General features: G+C 37.0%; 2 protein-coding genes across 4 annotated transcripts in view; one reads left to right on the top strand and one right to left on the bottom strand.

Annotated features, from left to right (window-relative positions):
* LOC306863601 (nephrocystin-3-like) overlaps positions 1 to 14,119 on the top strand; it is a 33,552-nt gene extending 19,433 nt beyond the window's left edge. The window contains exons 25-28 of the mRNA XM_079407031.1: positions 10,772 to 11,012; positions 11,187 to 11,312; positions 11,411 to 11,526; positions 12,025 to 14,119. Coding sequence (XP_079263157.1) covers positions 10,772 to 11,012; positions 11,187 to 11,312; positions 11,411 to 11,526; positions 12,025 to 12,190 — 649 coding nt within the window. The 3' untranslated portion in view covers positions 12,191 to 14,119. The remainder of the gene's footprint in view (positions 1 to 10,771; positions 11,013 to 11,186; positions 11,313 to 11,410; positions 11,527 to 12,024) is intronic.
* On the bottom strand, positions 13,460 to 22,826 carry LOC306863602 (ubiquitin-like modifier-activating enzyme 5). 3 transcript variants are annotated; one of them, XM_079407033.1, is made up of 12 exons: positions 22,553 to 22,821; positions 22,421 to 22,466; positions 22,251 to 22,340; positions 21,899 to 22,008; positions 21,162 to 21,248; positions 20,984 to 21,068; positions 20,694 to 20,798; positions 20,384 to 20,511; positions 16,101 to 16,236; positions 15,640 to 15,718; positions 15,442 to 15,548; positions 13,460 to 14,826 (listed from the first exon to the last, which is right to left on the bottom strand). In XM_079407033.1, exons 1-12 carry the CDS (start codon positions 22,699 to 22,701, stop codon positions 14,749 to 14,751), a joined length of 1,200 nt encoding a protein of 399 aa, XP_079263159.1. In that variant the 5' UTR covers positions 22,702 to 22,821; the 3' UTR covers positions 13,460 to 14,748. The 3 variants fall into 3 exon arrangements, with proteins under 3 accessions (XP_079263159.1, XP_079263160.1, XP_079263158.1); XM_079407034.1 differs by having other exon boundaries at positions 13,660 to 14,826; positions 22,256 to 22,340; positions 22,553 to 22,826; XM_079407032.1 differs by having other exon boundaries at positions 13,689 to 14,826; positions 22,251 to 22,358; positions 22,553 to 22,814.
* Between the last annotated feature and the right edge of the window lie 30 nt (positions 22,827 to 22,856).

Genomic DNA, 22,856 nt, shown 5'->3' with positions numbered 1-22,856 from the left:
ATATATATACATACATACATACATACACACAGTCATGGCCAAAAATATTGTAACGTGTGCAATGAAATATACTGCTGTATTTTTAATGTTGTGGGCCTTTATTTCTTCTGGAGGTTCTGGACATCTTGTTTAGACACATGGCATCATGGATTCTATCAAATACCAACAGATAAAAAATCAATAAGTGACTGACTCTGTTAGAAATCCTATAATGGGCCATGTTTGGATCTTCCAACCATACAAGAATCCAAACACAAACCTCAAAAACAACACAAAAATGGGTCACTGGGCACAAAACCAAGCTTCTGCTATGCCCATTCCAGTCCTCTGACCTGAACCCTGTAGAAAATGAATGAGGTGAACTGAAGAGAAGAAGCACTAACATGGAGCTGGGAATCTGAAGGATTTGGAGAGATTCTGAATGAAGGAATGGTCTCTGATCTCTTGTCAGGTGTTCTCTAACCTCATCAGGCATTATAGGAGAAAATTTAGAGCTGTTAAACTGGCAAATGGAGGTTTCAAAAAGTATTGAATAAAAGGGTGCCGTTAATTGTGGCCAATGTGTATTAGAGAAAAACATTTATTTCATAATGATATTTCCCCCCATTTTAAATTATTATTATCCAATGAAAGGCTAGATTTTAGTGAATTTATTAAATAAAAGATCAAAAGGATTAACAATGCAGATTAATTTTCACAGCCTTCTTTGATCATATATTACCAAGGGTGCCGATATTTTGGCCATGACTGTATGTGTGTGTCACATCAAATCCAAAAACATGACTATAAAGTCCTAGCAAGGCACAGTGACAGGTTTGATATATATGACACCATCTCAAACACCCTTCAGATTTTTGTAAATATTTTATATATTTTCATGTGACAAAACTGAAGAAATTACACTTTGCTACAATGTAAAGTAGTGAGTGTACAGCTTGTATAACAGTGTAAATTTGCTGTCCCCTCAAAATAACTCAACATACAGCCATTAATGTCTAAACCGCTGGCCACAAAAGTGAGTACACCCCTAAGTGAAAATGTCCAAATTGGGCCCAAATTGTCAATATTTTGTGTGGTCACCATTATTTCCTAGCAGTGCCTTAACCCTCTTGGGCATGGAGTTCACCAGAGCTTCACAGGTTGCCACTGGAGTCCTCTTCCACTCCTCCATGACGACATCACGGAGCTTGTGGATGTTAGAGACCTTGCGCTCCTCCACCTTCTGTTTGAGGATGCCCCACAGATGCTCAATACGGTTTAGGTCTGGAGACATGCTTGGCCAGTCCATCACCTTTACCCTCAGCTTCTTTAGCAAGGCAGTAGTCGTCTTGGAGGTGTGTTTGGGGTCGTTATCATGTTGGAATACTGCCCTGCGGCCCAGTCTCTGCTTCAGTATGTCACAGTACATGTTGGCATTCATGGTTCCCTCAATGAATTGTAGCTCCCCAGTGCTGGCAGCACTCATGCAGCCCCAGACCATGACACTCCCACCATCATGCTTGACTGTAGGATTGATAGCCTACCAAAACGCGAACTAGCGATCTGAAACAATGGCCTCAGCAACCGAAGGGTTAGGGAGTGGGTGACCAGACGTCCCGTTTTTCCCGGGAGTCACAATTCATTGTCGATTAACTTAAAGTCAGTGAAGGTGCGATAGGCGGAAACGCGCTGATAGAAGTGCTCTCTCTCGCACACGCTCCACTTCTTCAGTTCTCATACAGCGCGCGATCGGTTCTCAGTGCTCAAATACACACACAGCAGTCCAAATGTCTCTCATGTAGAGTATCTCACGGAAATACAGTCCGTTATGGTTTAAGTGAGCTTAAACAGGTGGGTGAAAACTGAATGTATGTCAGTAGGCTATTACATACATACCTTCCGTCTTAAATGGACAGCATTCCTAATTATCTGTCATAAATGTTAACCAACAAAAGATGTTAAATAAATGTATACTTGTTAAGTAAACCTACTGTATCTGAAAAATGAGTTTAATTTATATTTCTACCAAAAAATGAAAATTTATTCCAGTTTTTCCAAATTCAATCCTTGATTCAAATTTCTCATAACTTAAGCCGGGCTCACACTGTGCGATTTTTAATAGTCTTTTGCGATTGTTGCTTGTCACACTGTACGAACATGATCCCCATGTCAGACTGTAGGATCTCAGTTGTCTTAATGTCAGACTGTACGACAGTCAAGACGCGACAAAAACGGACGTACTCAAGAAGACTTGTCCGGAGTTTTACGTCATCAATACGTGACCCGCGTTCTCTCGCTATAATGGTAGCTAGCAAACAACAGCAACGTGTAGCGTTAGTTTTATTAATTACATGCCTTGATGTTAAAAAAAACCCCGAAAAAGACGACGTGTGTGGAGCAAGTCATGGCTGGGCAAAAGAGGACTTTATGGACTACCAGTTCTACAGAGCGAACTTGAGGTAATTTTGTTATTCGAGTTTAAACATCCTGCCCCTTAATAAATAAACTTTAAGTAAACTTTACTTTGTACATATTGTTTTTACAAATAACGAAGTTGAAGTTTGAAGTTGTCGCGCTAATTGCGTCATCAAGTTCAGTGCTCCTATCGGTTCTTGGTTTGACGGTCGTCGTAGGAGATGTCACACTGCAGGAAAGTGTCTGAAATCTTCTGACACTGCCAGAATTTAATCGGAGGAAAAAATTGATCGCAACGGCCATTAATTGGCTGTCGGTGAACATGTCAAACCAGCGATCTAGACAACCGAATTTAGCCTAGGATTATAGGAATCTTTTAGGATTTTCTAAATTTGTCTCAGACGAACAAATCGTGGCCAAAATCGCACAGTGTGAGCCAGGCTTAAGCTTAATTGATTTGGTCTAAAGAGAGAAGAATTGATGACTGTTTTTGTTAGAATACTACGTATAAAATAGCTTCCAAAATAAATGTTGGTAACTGCAGTTTGACTAAAAGTTGACAAAAATGCAATGACTTTTCGTCGACTAAAACTATGATAGACTCAAATGACTAAAATGTGACTAAGTCTATTTTTTCGTCTCAAGATAGACTAAGACTAAATCAAAAATGCCTGCCAAAATTAACACTGACTCATACGTCTATTTCCCAAATACAACCTCTTGATATGACGCTGAGCACTTGCAGTCAACTTCTTTGGTCGACCATGGCGAGGCCTGTTCTGAGTGGAACCTGTCCTGTTAAACCGCTGTATGGTCTTAGCCACTGTGCTGCAGCTCAGTTTCAGGGTCTTGGCAATCTTCTTATAGCCTACACCATCTTTATGTAGAGCAACAATTCTTTTTTTCAGATCCTCTGAGAGTTTGGCACGAGGTGCCATGTTGAACTTCCAGTGACCAGTATGAGAGAGTGAGAGCGATAGCACCCAATTTAAAGGGGTCCTATTATGCCTTTTCACTTTTTGAATTTTAGTCAGTGTGTAGTGTGTATGTTTGGGCATAAAACGATCTACAAAGTTACAAATCTCAAAGTCCACTCCAAAGGGAGATATTTCGTTTTTTAAAAATCCCTTTTCAAGAACTAAAGCAAACGGCTCGTTTGGACTACAAAGTTGTTTTCCTGTATTTATGACATCACAGATTGTAAATCCCGCCTACAGAAATTTTAATGGTTGAGGAGAACTCTTGGTTGAGCACTGCACGTTTCAAAATCGAAACCCAGTGCGGGTGTTTTTATATCACTGTATTTCTGATGGAAACCAACTGTTTTCAGAACATTTTGGATGTCATTTTCATTTAATCTTGCATATAATGTCTGATAAAGCAGCATTTGTGAGCAGAGCTCTTTTTTTTTTGGGGTGGTGATGGCGCAGTGGATAAGACACATGCCTTTGGTGTGAGAGACCCGGGTTCGAATCCACTGTGAGACACCAATGTGTCCCTGAGCAAGACACTTAACCCCTAGTTGCTCCAGAGGCATGCGACCTAGCAATTGTAAGTCGCTTTGGATAAAAGCGTCAGCTAAATGAATAAATGTAATAAATGTAATGAAATGTTTTGTGTACAGCCTTACCGGGGAACCCTCGCTCTTTCCCGCTCCAACAGCGCCTCCCACTGGCAGATAATTAATTTGCATATATATGCGGCCACAAATAGTGTAAGTCTGTGGGACTATGGTATATATAAATTCCACTGTATAACAGTTTTAGTGCAATTCATGTTATAACGAACAAACATATTACTGTTGCACTTATCTGTACATAGTCAATGCAGTTATTTTTAAGCTGTTGTTGACATCCCATCTAAAACGTGATTTAGCCCAAAAAACCAACAACTTAGATCTCTAGCTGCTGCATTTTGAACCAGCTGGAGTTTGTTTATTAAACGTGCAGAGCAACCACCCAATAAAGCATTACAATAATCTAGCCTCGAGGTCATGAATGCATGAATTAATGTATCTGCATTTGACATTGAGAGCATAGGTCTTAATTTAGATATATTTTTAAGATGGAAAAATGCAGTTTTACAAATGCTAGAAACATGTTTTTCGGAGGAAAGATTGCTATCAAAAAGTACGTCTAGGTTCCTAACTGATGACGAAGAATTTACAGGGCAGCCATCAAGTATTAGACAGTGATCTAGGTTATTACATGCAAAAGTTTTTGGTCCAATAATTAACACCCCTGTTTTTTTTCTGAATTTAGTAGTAAGAAATTGCTAGTCATCCAGTTTTTGATATCAACTATACATTCCGTTAGTTTTGCAAATTGGTAAGTTTCATAAGGTCACAAAGAAATATAGAGCTGAGTATCATCAGCATAACAGTGAAAGCTAACACCATGTTTCCTAATGATATCTCCCAAGGGTAACATGTAAAGCGTGAAAAGTAAGGGGCCAAGTACTGAGCTTTGAGGTTCTCCATACTGCACTTGTGATTGGTATGATACCTCTTCATTTACTGCCACAAATTGATGGCAGTCAGATAAGTACGATTTGAACCATGCAAGTGCACTTCCTCTAATGCCAACATAATGTTCTAGTCTATTTAAAAGAATGTTGTGGTTGATAGTGTCAACCGTGGCGCTAAGATCCAGTAGCACTAATAGAGAGACACAACCACGATCAGATGATAAAAGCAGGTCGTTTGTAACTCTAATGCAGGGCTTGCAAAATTTCTAAATCCCTGGTAGCCCTTCGGGCAGGTACTCTTCAGATTTTGGTAGCCCGAAAATGAATTTAACTAGCTCAAATAAAATAAAGACCATAAATGTCAAGCAAAAACATTTTCAATACACAAATATCAAGGAGTAAAGGAAAGTTTTATTTTTCTAAGTACAAGGTATCTTCCGAGGCAATTTGAAAAATTATTTCTTATGCCATTTAACATATTTAAAAACCTTAAAAACTTTTCAATTTAGTTGTATCAAATTTGAGGACCTGTGGGAGCAATGTTCCCTCAAATTGTTTTTCTTGCTGAGCAAAACTTTTCTCTATTGGGCGGACATTTCTGGTACCTGAGCAAAAGCATTCTTTATACCAGACCTGTACAGCACGCACACAAAAAAGTGTGTAACTTTTAACTTTAATGTGCTATTTATATTTGATTTGACCCTTGATGTAACTAAATGATGTACATTTTAGGTTACCTGAGAAAACATTTTTACTGTACAATACAAATACAAAAATATTTCTGTTTTGAATAAATGCTGTTCTTTTAAACTTTTTATTCATCAAAGAATCAAAGAAAAAAGTATTAAGCAGCACAACAGTTTCAACACTGATAATAAAGTTTTGTTACGTTCTTTGCCCATCTTCCGCTATTTCCAGCACTTAAACAAGCCACTCTTGTTTAATACATGAGGACGTTTTATTTCACATGTCATTGCGTTTGCGTTGTCTCTCGTGTTCGCAACCATTGAAGTATTCAGTTTCTACAGTGACTCATTTGGTGCATATCGTTCTCTTTCTATGAAACCTGTAAACCGCATTCACCGGCTCTAACTCTGTAGTGACATCAGCTCTATAGCGGTTTGCCCAAGCATTGCTATTTTTTCCCTTTTACTGGCGGCATTCAATCAAATGGCTTCCCAACTCATTTTTGTGTGCTCGAGGCACATTATTTCTTCTGCGCACGCTCAGCTTAGAGGGAGCATTGCTAGGGATGGGCGATACCTCTTATTTTATTTTCGATCCGATACCGATATTTTCAAGCCCAGTATCGTCGATATCGATACCTGTAAACTAAAATGATCTTTTAAATTATTAAACGAATATAATCAGTAATTATACTCACTAAATATTAGATTTTAAAGCCATGTTTTTGTTTTGGTTTTTTTACATTTCACAGGCCTTTTGAAATGAGATATACTAAAATTGTATTTTAGCCCTTTACTGGTGCAGTAACCTCAGTACCTTTGAGGGCACCTCATGAAAAATAAACATGGTGTTACATATAGTAAGTACTAAAATGTATTATTATTATTATTACCATGGTAAACTGTGGTTACTGTAATAAAACAATGGTTAATTTTTTTAAAAGGCTGCCAGAATGCTGTACTCCTAAAAGTGAAATTTTAGCATATTTTTTTCTGACATATTTATTAACAGCAAATACAGAACATAACAGAATCTTTTATCTTTTGAACTTTTAACAACAGTTTAAATTTTCTTACACAAACTAGCCTATTTAAAATAAATATTACATGTACACAAGTTTGGGGTTAGTAAGATTTTGTAATATATTTTTTAAATAAGTCTCATGCTCACCAACGCTGCACTTATTTGAACAAAAATACAGTAAAAACAGCAATATTCTGAAATATAACCATTAAAATAAATATTTTCTATTTTAATGTAGGCCTATTTTAAAAATGTAATTTAAAATGCATCTGTGATCAAAGCTGAATTTTCAGCATCATTATTCCAGTCTTCGGTGTCACATAATCCTTCAGAAATAAATCTAATATCATTTGGATTATGTGATTATGGAAACATTTCTGATTATTATTGCTGCTTCATATTTGTGTATAAATCGTGATGCATTTTTCAGAATTAATTTTATATATAGTAATAATGATATGTAATGTAATGTAATAATGTGGCAATGGTTTCTTAGGATCTATATGCTTCTGATGCTTTTGGGAAATGCAGCTTTATTTGAACAAACACTTTGACTGAGCCATGCGTCAGCGAACGCTGTCTGTGATTGATTGGTTCTGTCTTTCAGCATTTGCGTGCATTCCAGTGAGCAGGAGAAATAGCTCTATCCAACACTGTTGTTCGCTAATATAGTCTATTTTTCCATTTAGAAGCTTATTTTATGCACCGAGTTTCTTGATAAATAAAATTAGTGGTTTAAAAAAAATGCACTTTAGAATCAATATTTTTATGTGAGGATCGATCGTTTCGATACAACACCAGTATTGAGAGTATCGATACTTTAGGATCGATCCGCCCATCCCTAAGCATTGCGTGGTAGCCCTGTATTTAAGGCAGAAAGCACAATAGCCCCGGGACGTCGGGCTAGCGATTTTGCGAGCCCAGTAATGAGAGCAGTCTAAAACCTGACTGGAAATACTCACATATATTTTTCTCTAAGAAGGAACATAGTTGTGATGATACTACCTTTTCTAATATCTTTGACAAAAAAGGGAGATTCGAGATTGGTCTGTAATTAATTAATTCTTTGGGGTCAAGTTGTGTTTTTTTTATGAGAGGCTTAATAACAGCCAGTTTGAAGGTTTTTGGGACATATCCTAATGACAATGATGAGTTAATAATATTCAGAAGAGGATCTATTACTTCTGGAAGCAAAAGCTTAGATGGGAGCTTAGATGGAACAGGGTCTAAAATACAGGTTGCTGGTTTAGATGATTTAACAAGTTTATACAATTCTTCATTTCCAATAGAAGAGAATGAGTGGAATTGTTCCTCAGGGGATCTATAGTGCACTATCTGATGCCATACTGTGGCTGACAGCTGCATGGTTGCAATTTTATCTCTAATAGTTTCAATCTTGGACGTAAAGTAGTTCATAAAGTCATTACTACTGTGGTGCTGGGTAATGTCTGCACCTGCTGATGTTATATTTTTTGTTAATTTAATAATAATAATAATAATAATAATTCATTACATTTAAATAGCGCGTTTCTGCTTTTCTAAGCACTCAAAGCGCTCTACATTGTGAGGGGTGGTGTCTCCTCGTCCACCACCAATTTAGCCACTGTATTAAATAAATACTTGGGGTTGTGTTTGTTTTCTTCTAAAAGTGAAGTAAGCAGATCTTGCAGTTTTTAATGCTTTTCTGTAGGGTACTTTCCCGCCAAGCAATATGAAATACCTCTAATTTAGTTTTTCTCCAGCTGCGCTCCATTTTCTGGGCTGCTCTCTTTAGGGCCCGAGTGTGCTTATTATACCACTATGTTGGACTCTTTTCCTTAATCTTCCTTAAGTGTAAAGGAGCAACCGTATCTAAAGTGCTAGAAAAGTGAGAGTCAATAGTTTCTGTTACATCATCAAGTTGTTCTGAGCTATTGGATATGCTGAGGAATTGAGATAAGTCAGGAAGATTATTTATAAAGTAGTCTTTTGTGGTAGAAGTGATGGTTCTACCATATTTGTAACAAGGAGTTGGCTTAACAGCTTTATCTATATGGAATATACACAAAACTAGATAATGATCTGAGATATCATCGCTCTGCTGCAATATTTCAACGCCACTGACATCAATTCCATATGACAGTTTTAAATCTACAGTATGATTTGTTGAACACCAATGGAGTTTAGAGCACAAAGGTGCTCTATTGGATTGAGATCTGGTGACTGTGGAGGCCATTTGAGTAAAGTGAACTCATTGCCATGTTCAAGAAACCAGTCTGAGATGATTTGAGCTTTGTGACATGGTGCATTATCCTGCTGGAAGTAGTCATCAGAAGATGGGTACACTGTAGTCATAAAGGGATAACTAACCGTTAAACAGGAGAAAACGAATGGGTATCCTCCACCCTACATTACCCCAAAAGAACTCTTAACAAATAATTAAAGAAATCATCAATTCAAGGAAACATTAAAGTAACTCATCAAAAAAATGCAACAAGCGCGATAAGCGCTTATGGGCTTGGTGAGCGGAACAACCTCAAACGCCGCAATGTCTCTCTCCTTCCCCACGCTCTCGCTGCCATTCTTATACTGGAAACCAGCGAACACGCATCAATTAGGGCGTGGACAGCGCACACAGGTGGATGAGCGCAGATTATCATAATTTAACCTATTAGGCACAAACACACTAGAAAAGAGAAAGAGTGGAAGGGAGAGAAAGAGAACAACAACACAAACACCCATAACACTTTATATAAATAATAAAAACTAAAATTAATACGTCATTAGACGGGTAACAACATGGTCAGCAACAATACTCAGGTAGGCTGTGGCGTTTAAACGATGCTCAATTGGTACTAAGGGGCCCAAAGTGTGCCAAGAAAATATCCCCCACACCATTACACCACCACCACCTGCCTGAACCGTTGAGACAAGGCAGGATGGATCCATGCTTTCATGTTCTTTACGCCAAATTCTGACCCTACCATCTGAATGTCGCAGCAGAAATCGAGACTCATCAGACCAGGCAACATTTTTCCAATCTTCTATTGTCCAATTTTGGTGAGCCTGTGCGAATTGTAGCCTCAGTTTCCTGTTCTTAGCTGACAGGAGCGGCACCCGGTGTGGTCTGCTGCTGCTGTAGCCCATCTGCTTCAGGGTTCGACTTGTTGTGCGTTCAGAAATGGTATTGTGCATATCTTGGTTGTAACAAGTGATTATTTGAGTTACTGTAGTCTTTCTATCATCTCTAACCAGTCTGGCCATTCTCCTCTGACCTCTGACATCAACAAGGCATTTTCGTCCACACAACTGCCGCTCACTGTATATTTTCTCTTTTTCGGACCATTCTCTGTAAACCCTAGAGATGGTTGTGCGTGAAAATCCCTGTAGATCAGCAGTTTTTGAAATACTCAGACCAGCCCGTCTGGCACCAACAACCATTCCACGTTCAAAGTCACTTAAATCCCCTTTCTTCCCCATTCTGATGCTCGGTTTGAACTTCAGCAATTCGTCTTCACCACATCTAGATGCCTAAATGCATTGAGTTGCTGCCATGTGCTTGGCTGAGTAGCAATTTGTGTTACCAAGCAATTGAACAGGTGTGTATATATATATATATATATATATATATATATATATATATATATATATATATATATATATATATATATATATATATATATATATATATATATATATATATATATATATGTATGTATGTATGTATACCAAGATGTAAATAATACATATACGTGTGTGTGTGTATAGATAGATAGATGGATGGATAGGCCAGTCATGCGATTCATGCAAATGCCTAATAAGGTGGTGTTTACGAGCTCTGCACTGCTTTGTGCACAGGGGTAGCTGGGGCAACCAGTATTTTTTATTTTATTTTTTTTCAATAATCACCACCTACTGTCAGAGAGTACATTTGCATTTTCATTCAGCCTGTCTTGCTGTTTTTGTTTAAACCAATCATATATAATAATTTCATCCCTTGTCTTGCAAATAGTTTAAATGACTTTGACCACATTTATTACAAATATGACCTCATTTATTACAAATATGGAACTCTGACAGGATTGTCCATCATTTCTGAAAAGACTTACTTTGTATGGACAACTTGTAAACTATTCTTATACTTCAGTACTTTATTATAATACACATTTTTTATTTGCTGTTATGTAATATGCATTTTAACATGTTGGTGTTTATAACCTAGTGCTGCAAAAATGTTCTTGACCCGTTCCCTGGAGATGCGCCAGCGTGTGCTGGGGCCAGATCACCCCGACTGCGCCCAGTCTCTGAACAACCTAGCTGCGCTTCACAGCGAAAGGAAAGAGTATGAAAGTGCAGAGGAGCTGTACGAAAGAGCACTTGACATCCGTAAACAAGCACTCGCCCCAGATCATCCTTCTCTCGCCTATACCCTCAAACACTTGGCCATGCTTTACAAACGCAGGGTGAGAAACCACAGGAAAAAGCCACAACTCACTAGCTCTGCAGAACATGTAGCAATCAAGTGGCGATTATGCATACATTCATTCTGCAATGTTTGTCTTTGTGTGCTTTTGTCTTTTTAATATTATTAATGAATCTGAAACCCTTTTTAAATTGTCTGTCTGTGTGTATGATAGGGGAAGCTGGAAAAGGCAGTTCCTCTATATGAACTGGCTCTTGAAATCAGAGAGAAGAGCTTCGGGCCTAAACACCCCAGTGTTGCCACCGCTTTGGTTAACCTTGCAGTGCTTTATTGCCAGCTGGTGAGAAACATCTCTGACTTCTCCCACCTGCTGTACTGTAAAACTATCAAGTCCGCTCTCTGATGATGTGGCTCATGTGATGTGTGTTTGTGTTGCAGAAGCAGCACAGTGATGCATTGCCTTTGTACGAGCGTGCTCTAAAGGTATATGAGGACAGTCTCGGCCGACTGCACCCTCGTGTTGGAGAGACTCTGAAAAACCTGGCTTTACTCAGGTTAGCCATATTTTCTTAACTCAGCTGTACCAGTTAGATTAAGATTAAATTCTCGGCTCATTCAACAAACGTGTTAGGCAGCCATTAAGAACTTGTGCTCATAATGATTATGATGTAAGGATAAAAATCACATTGTAAGGATAACATTTGACAGTTTTGTATGTTAAACTAAGGTCGGCATCATTTGGAGTCTTTACAAATGTTGTCGTCATCTGAAATCTTTTCAAAAAGACAAATATTTACAGCAGTCAAATATGGAGTGCCTCAAGGATCTGTATTAGGCCCCCTGATGTTTTGATTATACATGCTGCCCCTTGGGCACATTTTAGTACATTTTGTAAATATTGTATTTGAATAAATATGTAAATAATAGAGGGAAGTAATTAACTATATCTAGAAACCAGAATTGTATACCTTGGACCAGTAATAACCACGTAGCAACCATCCAGCACACCCTAGAAACCTCATAGCATGGCAACCACTCTCTTACTTTCTCAGCTATGAAGAGGGAGATTTTGAGAAGGCTGCTGAACTGTACAAACGAGCAATGGAAATAAAAGAGGCAGAACCATCTCTGGTGTGCGGTAAGGCCCCCTCACGTCACTCATCTAGCGGCGATACCTTTAGCCTGCGAAGCCCCACCCTGCCTCACACCTCAAGGTGACACCTGATGCCTCAACACTTACCAAGGTGAACTCTTACCTCTATTAATGAAGCCATATTGGCCACACTTGATGTGTTCAAGCATGTGCTTGAAGTCTACATGGAGCAATCAAATATGCATGGTAAGAAAACATTAGAATCCAACATGGTTCTCATTCCCACTGTAATTTACAGTGTGAATCATAAGTGTTTTAATGTATCATTCATTGCCACTGGGTTTATAAAAGGTGCTCTCTGACTCTTAAAAAGGCTAAATCTGAGAAAGTGTTTTATACCTCACATAGGTCACATTTTCTAGAAATAAAGTCTAAATTACAAAAAATAAGGTTGAAATTATGTGAAAAAACACTAAAGTCATGAAATATGAAGTCGCAAAGATATGAAGTTGCAGTTACAATATATAGAGTAGCAATTAGGAGAAACTGAGAGATGTGCAGTTTCAATTACGATACAAGAAGTCACAATTGCAATAAATAATGTTGCAATAAAATTACTTCATATCTTACTTGAGATATGAAGTAATTTGGAGAAATAACATTGTAATGTGAATTTTTTACAGGAAAAAAAAATTGCATATCAAGGTATGAAGCCACAGTTACGAAGTGTGAAGTTGCAACTGCAAGAAATAGTGGTGCAATGATCTTTTTTCCTCTCTCGGATTTATAGTAATGAAGCATGATTGTTCCTGCAATGCAAAATATTACTTAAATTGTCTCTATATATTTACTTGATAGAAAATTCTAGTTAATTGTAGGAAAATAACTTGAATTTTCTATCAAGTAAAAACTTTTTTGTTTTTAGTACGACTTGGTTAAGTTCAAAATGTTGGTTGAAGAAATATAATTACCTTGGGATTTTATACAATGTCAGTATTAATTTCTTCCAAAGCACTTTTCACTCGCATGGTACAAAAACTTTTTGGAAAAGCTGACGTGTGACCAATTTCAGCACATTTTTTCAGGTTTCTATCACTGCTGCATTCAGCATATACAAACACAAAGTCAATCGTAATGGAAGTTCGCGTCATTTTAGAATTGCAATACAATGACTAAATACCTTCTTGTAAACATGTAAAATATGCGGTCCAGCGTCTCAGCTCCTTCCTTTGGTCTATAATGCTTCTTGTCATGCAAAGTAACCTTATCACCATTAAATGCAGAACTGTTGTAAATTGCACAGCATTACTAAAGGACAGCTGTCATACATAGCCATACAAAACACTATAACATATCAAGATACAGGCAATGAATAAAATAAGTCTGATTTTATTGTATTCAGTATTTTATTTGTCTAGTTCTCACGTTTTTGAGAATAATCAGTTAAATGGTTCAACACCACAGAACACAACATGTGCAATAATTATGCTTCTTGTAATGCATAATGAGTGTCAATATATGTAGTTTAGTTTATACAATAACGGTTTATCTGAAAAGATAGATCCATGATATTATGACCCATATTTTAGTATTTGGAAATGGTACTGCTGGTTTTTTTTTTTTGTGGAATTGTGAATGTGAAATCCCTTGCCATATAACACGTGTCAAGTTCTGATGGTTACCTGTTTACCTAGAAGAGACATGTATAATGAAAGGAATATAAAATACTAAATGGATGCAAAATAGTGGAAATGCCAAAATCTCATTTCTGAATGTCTGCAAATATTTATGGATGTTTAAAACTATTTGGAAAGGTGCTAAAGCAGAATCGGTGTAATGTGCCTAATTTTTGTAGAAAAAAAGCATATTTGAACTGTTAGATTCAGGGAGAACATGCTAAATATTTACTAATTTACTCTAAACTTCCATTGTTGTCATACAATTTGTGCCAGGACTTTTATACACTGCCAAAAGAGGTGTATTTTATACCCAAATTCTTCTAAAGCACGTGATCCATGCACAAAATATGGTGTATTATTTACCAATAAATGCATAAAAAAACTGTTGTAGAGGTTTTTACTCACTCAGTGCAGAGGAAAACAGATTTCACAACTATTGCCAAGTCTTCTTTAGATTGTTCTACTAGTTTAAATGCAGGAAAAGCAAAATGGAATGTAACATTTATTTTTTTCATTTGCATTTTTACAATGTTATACCACTCAATACAGCAGTCAGAGTCAGGCCGATTATGAAATGTGTGATGATCTTTATAACACCTGGCTGGGTGTCTACAAGCACACTGGGTATTAGACATGACAATAATATATTTAGATGTGTGACTGAAGTCGTATCCATTTCCGTCACACAGCTGTGAACAACAGCTATTTAAAAAACTATCTTTCAGATTGGTTCTATTAACCATTACATGCTTTGAAACATTAACACTGTGAAAATAAAAGATCAGCAGTATTAAGACTTTCAGTTGAAGTAAACCTGTAAACATCTTGATTGTTACAGGCTGATTGCAAAAACAGAATAAAAACACCTAAATCCAAACTCATTTAGTATGAGACCTCAGATGTTACATGGATGCAAGTACAAAATAATGAGTTTGTCTTTAGTGTATGTGGGAGAGTTTTTTTCTGAGTTCAAAGATGTCATTTTCCTCTTGCTCGTTGTTCCCTTACATCTTTCTCATCTGAGCCATCAGCTCTTCTAAACTCTGATCCGTTTCCTCTACCGTCTCTCCTGATGCTCCATCCTGGCAAAAAGAAAGAACACATGGAGCATTACAAATACATGGTAGTCAAGAGACGGTAACGATTACCAAGGCTGCATTTAATATCAAAAATATTCGAAAAACACTAATATTGTCAAATATTAATTACATTTTAAAATAACTTCTATTTGAATATATTTTAAAATGGTTTTTATTCCTGTGAGGAGCTGAATTTTCAGCTTCATTACTCCAGTCTTCAGCGTCACATGATCGTTCAGAAGTCATTCTAATATGTGGAATTGCTGCTCAAGAAACATTTCTTATTATCAATGTTGAGAACAGGTGTGCTGCTTAACATTCTTTGATAAGTTCAAAACAACAGCATTTATTTGAAATAAAAATCCTTTGCAACAAATATAGTCAATTTTGATCAATTTAAAGCACACTTGCTGAATAAAAGATTCTATTTTGTCCCCAAAATTTGAATATTAGTGTTAATTATTTAGTAGAGTTATTATTGATCATATAAGCATCTAACCCAAACCAAAAATCGCATCAAATATTATAAAATGTAACTTCACTGCGTGTCAATTTTTTTTTTTAAAGCATAAACTCCTGAATAACCAAAGTGTTGTGTTATAATTCAGTGGGTCGTACTTTCTCAGGTATGGTGTAGGCTACAGTAATGCCCTCCGGCAGATCTGGTACCGGTCCTGATGCTTCCTGAAGCTCTGCCTCTGACACCTCTGACACCAGCTCAATGCCTGGCAGGAAACAACATCACGTTCAAGCTTACATAACATTTAAAGATTTCTGTTTTATGAATGAGGAATGTGCTGTGTGTGGGATGCCAACCCCATTCATTGTCCTCATGCACCACTTCTTCTTCTTCTTCCTGTACCACTTCCTGCTTTGGCCGGTCTGCTGCTTTTTTCTGGAGCAAGGAAGGAATAACATCATATACTGTTAGTATTAATACTAACTGGCTGTCACAGTATGCCTTTTTTTGTTTTTTTACATCCATGATTAAATAACTTGCCTAGAAACAGTTGTTAATATTTTTGTAAACTATTACAAAAAAATAAAAAGTGATGTTCTGCAAATCTGAAACTACTTAAAAGACATGCAGTTACAAAAAATGAATTACAACATTAACTAAAATTTAATATTAAATTAAAAGAAATTATAAATTTAAAATAATATTTTATTATATATTTTATTAATCAATAAATCTCCCTTTGACTAAACTGTCAAGGTGTAGCAGTGATACAAAAATGAGTGTTTATGTTTGCATTTGTAATTTGTAGGAGCGTCACCTTGTACTCGTCCTGTTGTCGTCTGCAGTGTCTGTCGTCACACTGTGGGTTGGCCTTCATTGTCATGCTCGGGAAGAAATCCTGCATAGCATTATAGCCCAGGTAATAACTCACTGTCCCAAACCCCAACAGATACCTATAACAAAGACAATTTCATTCCAGGCTCTGTGTTCTGAAGTCCTTTGGAAGTATTGACAGGGCAAGGCCTCTGAGAATTTGAAATGACCATGGGTTAGAATGGTTCAATTTGGTTAAGTGACCAAAATGGCTTTATTTTGCCATCTAATGGCATTTGGATGATACTACAGCATTTACTATCCACTACACAAAGTGATCAATATAACTAAACTGAAATAGGATACATGTGGTTATTGCGTAACCTTAACCCTGTAAAGCCTGAAATAACAGTAAGATGTAAAAAATATTATTTTTCTTTTAAATGGAACCGTTTTTTTTAACCTTTAGACAAAATATTCTAATTATAAATAGTTTTTTGAGTATCAAATGTCAGGCTTTTATCGCTCATATATACTGTTTTCCAAATTAATATGCACATACCAGTGGAATTTCAGTAAAATAAACATTCAGATTTTAGTTTTCGAAGAACGTTTTTTTTTTGTTTTACATTTCATATCATTTTAGGTATCAATCTCAGACGGAAAACCAACTTAAAGAGGTTGTTCCTCTGCCCTTTTGATTTAGTTATTTTTGTTTGACAGAAATCAAATAAATTTTGTCTTACTGAAATCCTATTACTTAACCTATTATTTGGAACAGTGTAGTATGATATAGTGAGCAGGGGCGGTTTCTTCATTAGGGCCACCAAAACACAGCTAGCGTAACACTGTGGTTGAAAGTTACAAAAAAAAACAAAACACCTTGTAACTTTCAACCACAGTGTTACGCTAGCTTTCAAACATACCTTTGTTAATAAGAAATATGAAGTCAGGACCAGTCTGTATGGGCTGAATAAAGCAAACCAGTATCTCACCAGTAAAGTTTTGTTGGATGACAATTGTAATAGAAGTAAAGAGGATTACAGTGACGTACAGAAGTCATACATTATTACCACACTCTCTGATAGCTCTTTGCACGAGCACATTTCAGTATGGTCGCATGTCTGGCAAGTGTTTTATGATGGACACTTGCTGAAGAAGCACGTTTTAATAGGAGTTTACAATGGTTAGTGGTGTTTATATACATATCTGACAGAGGAGCTGATTTCTGGTCATGATGAGCTGCTTTCAGATTGCCACATTCAACAATTTATTTACTTTTTTAATTTGTGTTTTACTCTTTAATAATTCTCAATGAATCTGTATGTATTTATTTACAGCCAGGTTCAGGCATAGTGGTCTGGCATATCCGTGTGGTCCTGTTTGGTATTGCAGCTTGACTTGTTATAGAAAATGATCTAAACAAATCATATGCATATCATAGGCATTTATTTTTTCCTCACAGTTTTTGCTGTTGCGCTGTATACATAAATTGTGAATTTAGAAAATGAAAAAAAAAAGTTAATTTCTTAAATTTTATTTATTAAAAGCTGCAGTCCGTAACGTTTACCTCTGTCGCCCTCTATGTTTGAAAACCTGGAATTGCAGTTTCTAGCGGAATTATCTTTCGTGCGCGGGGTTGTGATCCGGTGTTCCGGCACGGCTCCAGCGCAGATGAATCTAATGTTTTGAGGTGAATGTGTATCTGTCAGTCACTGCACCGGTGTGGATGTTTACTGTACTTCACAATCACAGATTCTAGCCTATGTCTTGGAATATATGACCCAAATCAGAATTTTCACCGTATATTATCATGTGAACAATTAAGTAACAAGTCTGCCACGTTTGTTCTGCCCAACTGAGGAAAAAGCATTACAATAAATCGCACTACCAATGGTGATTCAATCTAAAAATCAGTTAGCTCATATCACATCTAACTGTGCAAAGTATTATCATTGTTATACTTTGTTCTCAAATTATTAATATTAACAACATCAGCATTGCGTGATTATGAGTACAGTATTAGCATGTAGATTTCAATTTTTGTACAGGCTAATATCTAATTGTCATACCATTCAAATTTCATATTAAGAAATAATTGAAATTCTTTTAATCAAAAAGCAAATTAATCTTCCTTCAAACTGGTTCTATTTAAAATACAAAAACTTGTGTAATTCCACGTTGGCTATCTGTAATCAGAAGCACATTTAAAACTGGAATATAATTTCATTTCATTCACATGCGTTTCATAAACACATAATCCTTTCTGGATTACAATCTGCCATCAAAATGATCAATTTAATTATTCTAGCTGCTGTGAGATAAGGCTATAAATGATCCGGCACCTGCAGGATCCTCGCGTGCGATAGCCTACTAACAGGGAAAACTTCTTCTACAGACGTGACGTAATGATGCAGTGTCATGCTCGAATTTCCCACGGGAACATACCCGTACCACTCAAATTAGAAAACATTATTATAAGCTAGGGGTGTAACGATACACCAGTGGCACGGTTCGGTTCACGGTTTTGGAGCCACGGTTCGGTTCGGTTCGCTGTGGGGGTAGGGTTGATGTCATCTTACCAGCAATGCTAAGGAACAATAGATTCACTTAACTCAATAATAAGAACAACAATAACTTGACTTAACTTTTTCTTTATTAACTTTGGCTTCACATTTTTAGTGCAGTCAGCATACCAGAGTAAACAAAAATGAAATAACTCCAATGTAGGTAGTAGTCAGCGCGTGTCTGCAGAACCGGATTTTTAATCACCCAGTTGTCCGTGATCGTCATGAAAGACTGAGTTGCACGGGAGGTCCATCCGTCCGTAGTTAAAGCAATGAATTTAGCATTGCTCAGGTCCTCCACTAGTTTGGCTCTTACTTCGCTGTAAAGGTGAGGCAGCACATTCTGAGTGAAATGCGGTCGGCTCGGTAATTGGTATCTTGGCTCCAACACACTCAGCAAATGTGTGAATCCGTCGTTCTCAACAATGGAAAAAGGCTGCATATCTAGCACCATGAAAACACCTATTGCCTTTGTAATTGTTTGAGCACGGTCGGAGTTAGCTTGTAGCTTCATTCTAAAGGCAGTGGGAAAAGTTTCCTGTTTTTGGGGCTTCTTACGTGTGCCGCTTATATCAATGTTGGGGTGACGTCTCCGGAGATGCATTTGCATATTAGACGTGTTTCCTGTCGTATAAGAGTTTTGTGAAACACTGGAAAACCAAAATGTTCCCACACAGGAGACTTAAATGTGTCCGGGGATCTGCAATTTCAGTACTATGCGAAGCAGCCATCCTGCATTTACTAGCAACCGAGTGTGACGCTCACTCCCAAGTCACATGAAATGACATGCACTTGGAAAACAGTAACTTTAGAATATAATATTTAGAACCAAATTTAAAAAGCTCTTATTAGTTGTTACTAATGCAATTGAATCAAATGTAAGCAAAGAAAAAATAGTTTAAATTAATAGTTAGTTAGAGATAAGTGCCATTAACCTCAACAATGGGCAGCAGGGGGCGTGAGAGTACCGCGGTACGCCACGAGAGTTCCGCGATTCGTATCGTGGGTGGTGTATCGCGATCTTTCGGTTCGGTTTGTGATATCGTTACACCCCTATTATAAGCTAACCGTTGTGAATCGGGCTAAAGTAAGGTGATAGTTTTGAAAACTGGCTGGTTAGGTCATTTCTCAAATATTGATTTTGGATCATTTTTAACCAAAAACAGTTACGGACTGCAGCTTTAATTGATCTGAGAATCATCCTCAAACTTATTCTTGAACTTACTAAAACAATTATCTTTATTTAAAATGTTAAGTCTTAATATTTTTCCTTTTGTTATACTGGAATAAATCATACTGGGATGTATGCTAAAATTGTTGGATGTGGCGCCCTACCTATTCAATATGAAACGTATGATTTTTGTTTCTTAAATTACGTATGGATCAGTCAAGTACACCCAAGTAGCTTCAGTCAATTAAGTGTCTGTTTTGAAATATTACTAACAACTTAAAGGTTATTCTTATGTATACTAAGAGTTTGCAGCAAAAAGACATGTACCACAACCTGAAGGGGGATGTTTTTAGAATTATACTAAAAGGCCTTTTAATTGCTAAAAATTATAACCTATCAATCATGTAGTAGACTGTTCAACAAGTTGGTCATGCTGAGTTAGAGACCTTGGAAATTTGCATATCAAATATGATACAGTGTGCTTTATAGAGATTAAAAACAGCATGGTCAGGTCTGTGCTGAATCATCAAGATTGTGATGAGGTCTTACTTCAGGACATTCTGCACAAGGAGCCCGGCGACCACTCCCATTGTGGTGGGCAGACTGGCAGCACAAACCCCGTCCCTCTTCAACGTCTTCTCGTCGATATTTGCAGCCACTACGAGGGGAGGTGCACACTGAAACACACACAAACACAACTGGATCAGATCACTGACATTTGGCAGAAATAACCAGTGTTTTCTGGTTTATGACACAGAAACTAGACAGTATAGAAGAGGGTATGGTTTTTAAGATCATAATTCACATTCAAGACACACAGTATGTGTTTTGGGAGTGTGAGTGAGTGTGTCTCTCATACAGCAAAACAAGCAGTTTCTCCAGGGATGATGAGCTGGATGTGTCCAGAAACGGCATTCTCACTGACGCCCGACTCCATCCAGATCTGACCCAACTCATTACATGCCTATAAGAGAGAAACAAACATGTAAGTAATTGCTAAACTGCAGTGACTGTGTGTGTGTGGGGGGGGGTGAATAAAAGTTAAATATTTTCAAAATAGCAAAAAAATAAAATAAAACATTTGTATATATTCAAATGAAAAAAGAAAAAAAAAAGAATTGTTCTTACAGTTTAATGCCAAAAACTCACAGTATTAATGGCCATCCGAGCCTCAAAGTTATCAACACAACTGAGGACCAAATCCACAGGCTTTCCCTCCTCAAGTCCTCCGTGACTGAAAACACAAAAGCAAGATTGTTTATTACAGCCAAATTGAAAATGAGAAGGAAAACTTTGAGCATACTGTGACATTAAAAAAAGTGATCACCTAATACGGTTCATGAAATGCGTGAAGTTGTCCATTGTGGTGATGTTGTAATTGTGGATCTCAAAAGCAACATCTGGATTAATGTTCCTATGCAGGAAAACAGAGTAGTAGTATATTTTTATTTAATGCCATGTCAGCATTTTAGGCTATTTGCATGCCAAAAACAATTAAGTAAAAAATTATACAATAAAAACCAAAAAAGCAAACAAACAAGTTATATTACAAAAAAATGTTTTACATGAACATATGATAAATATTATACAACTTTTTTTAAACTTTTAAAATTATACTAAGCTCTTTAAGTAAGTTTGCAGGAAAACAGAATTAAAATGGGAAATATGCTGTAAAATAATCTTTTAATTTCTCATTTTGAATCCACATTACAGTTTGTTAAAATAAAATATAAACAGAGAAAGATGAGGTGGATTTCCACAACAACAAAACATTTTTTGAAAATGATATAATGATTCATGCTTTTATTTATTTTAGACTTGACAAGAAACATCTCATGCTGATTTGATGCTCAAGAAACATTTCTTATTATTATTCATGTTGAAAACGCTTGTGCTGCTTAATACTTTTTCAGGAGTCTTTGATGAACAGCAGAAAGTAAAGTAACAGAAAGTAAAAAACCAGCAACATTTATTTGAATTTTTGTAACACTATAAATGTCTTGACTATCACTTCTGATCATCCTTGCTATATATGTTAAGATGATTATTAACCATCCCCCTTACCTAAGAGTGTGTTCTGCAGCCTCAACTTTACTGAGCCCTGCCTGATGTGGCTGGAAGAAGAGCCGGTTCATGTTGGCCAACTCCACCTTATCATAGTCAAACAGCAGCAGCTGCGGGGAAGAAATCACAGACACAGCAAAAAGAGGCATGACAGTCTGTTACTGCGGAGCCGAGGCATGTCTCTAGGGGTTATGCTCTAGGGGTTATCCCTCCTGCACTCTACAAGAATGCACCAATTTTAACTAAAACACATTAACAGTGCACGCCATAGACCGGCCAATCAGTGCATCTTTATATTTGATTAATTTGTCCTATATATTAGATCTATGCATTGAGGATAAAGGTGCATTACCTTACCAATGCCACATCTGGTGAGCATTTCTGCAGTGACACTCCCCACTCCTCCAACTCCCAGCACTGCCACAGCATACGAGCGGATTTTCTGAGAATGAGAGCTCATCTGAACACGAGCAAGCAGTTATCATTAATATAAGTCTCATAAAATAATAAATGCACGTTTACCTCGTAGTCTTGAACTATGCCCATCCTTTTGAGTGCCATCAGACGACTGAGAGAGATTAAATATACAATTAAAGTGACCGGTTTATCGTTCAATGTGATGATAAATAAACACAGCAGCGTCAAATTGCTCACCTGTATGGATTTGAGTCTACGACTTCAGCACTCATTTGATCAATCTTTGGTCTGAGATGATGTTCAGCATCACTTTGCTTCTGTTTGGACTTAATTAGTTCATTTTCTAACTCACGGATTCGCAGCTTCAGTTCCTCAACGGTGGCCATTTTTACTTTGAAAGTCCTATATTGTAATAAACAAGAGTTGATATGATTTTCCAATGGGAAAAATAAAGCACTCCACAGATGAAAATGAATGTATCGTCCGCACTGTTGGAAATCAGCTGTGTGTCTAGATATTGAGCCCGGAGAGAAACACAAAG

The sequence above is a fragment of the Barbus barbus genome (assembly GCF_936440315.1).
Source record: "Barbus barbus genome assembly, chromosome: 44".
NCBI classification, from domain to species: Eukaryota; Metazoa; Chordata; class Actinopteri; order Cypriniformes; family Cyprinidae; genus Barbus; species Barbus barbus.
This window is presented reverse-complemented; position numbering and strand designations above follow the sequence as displayed.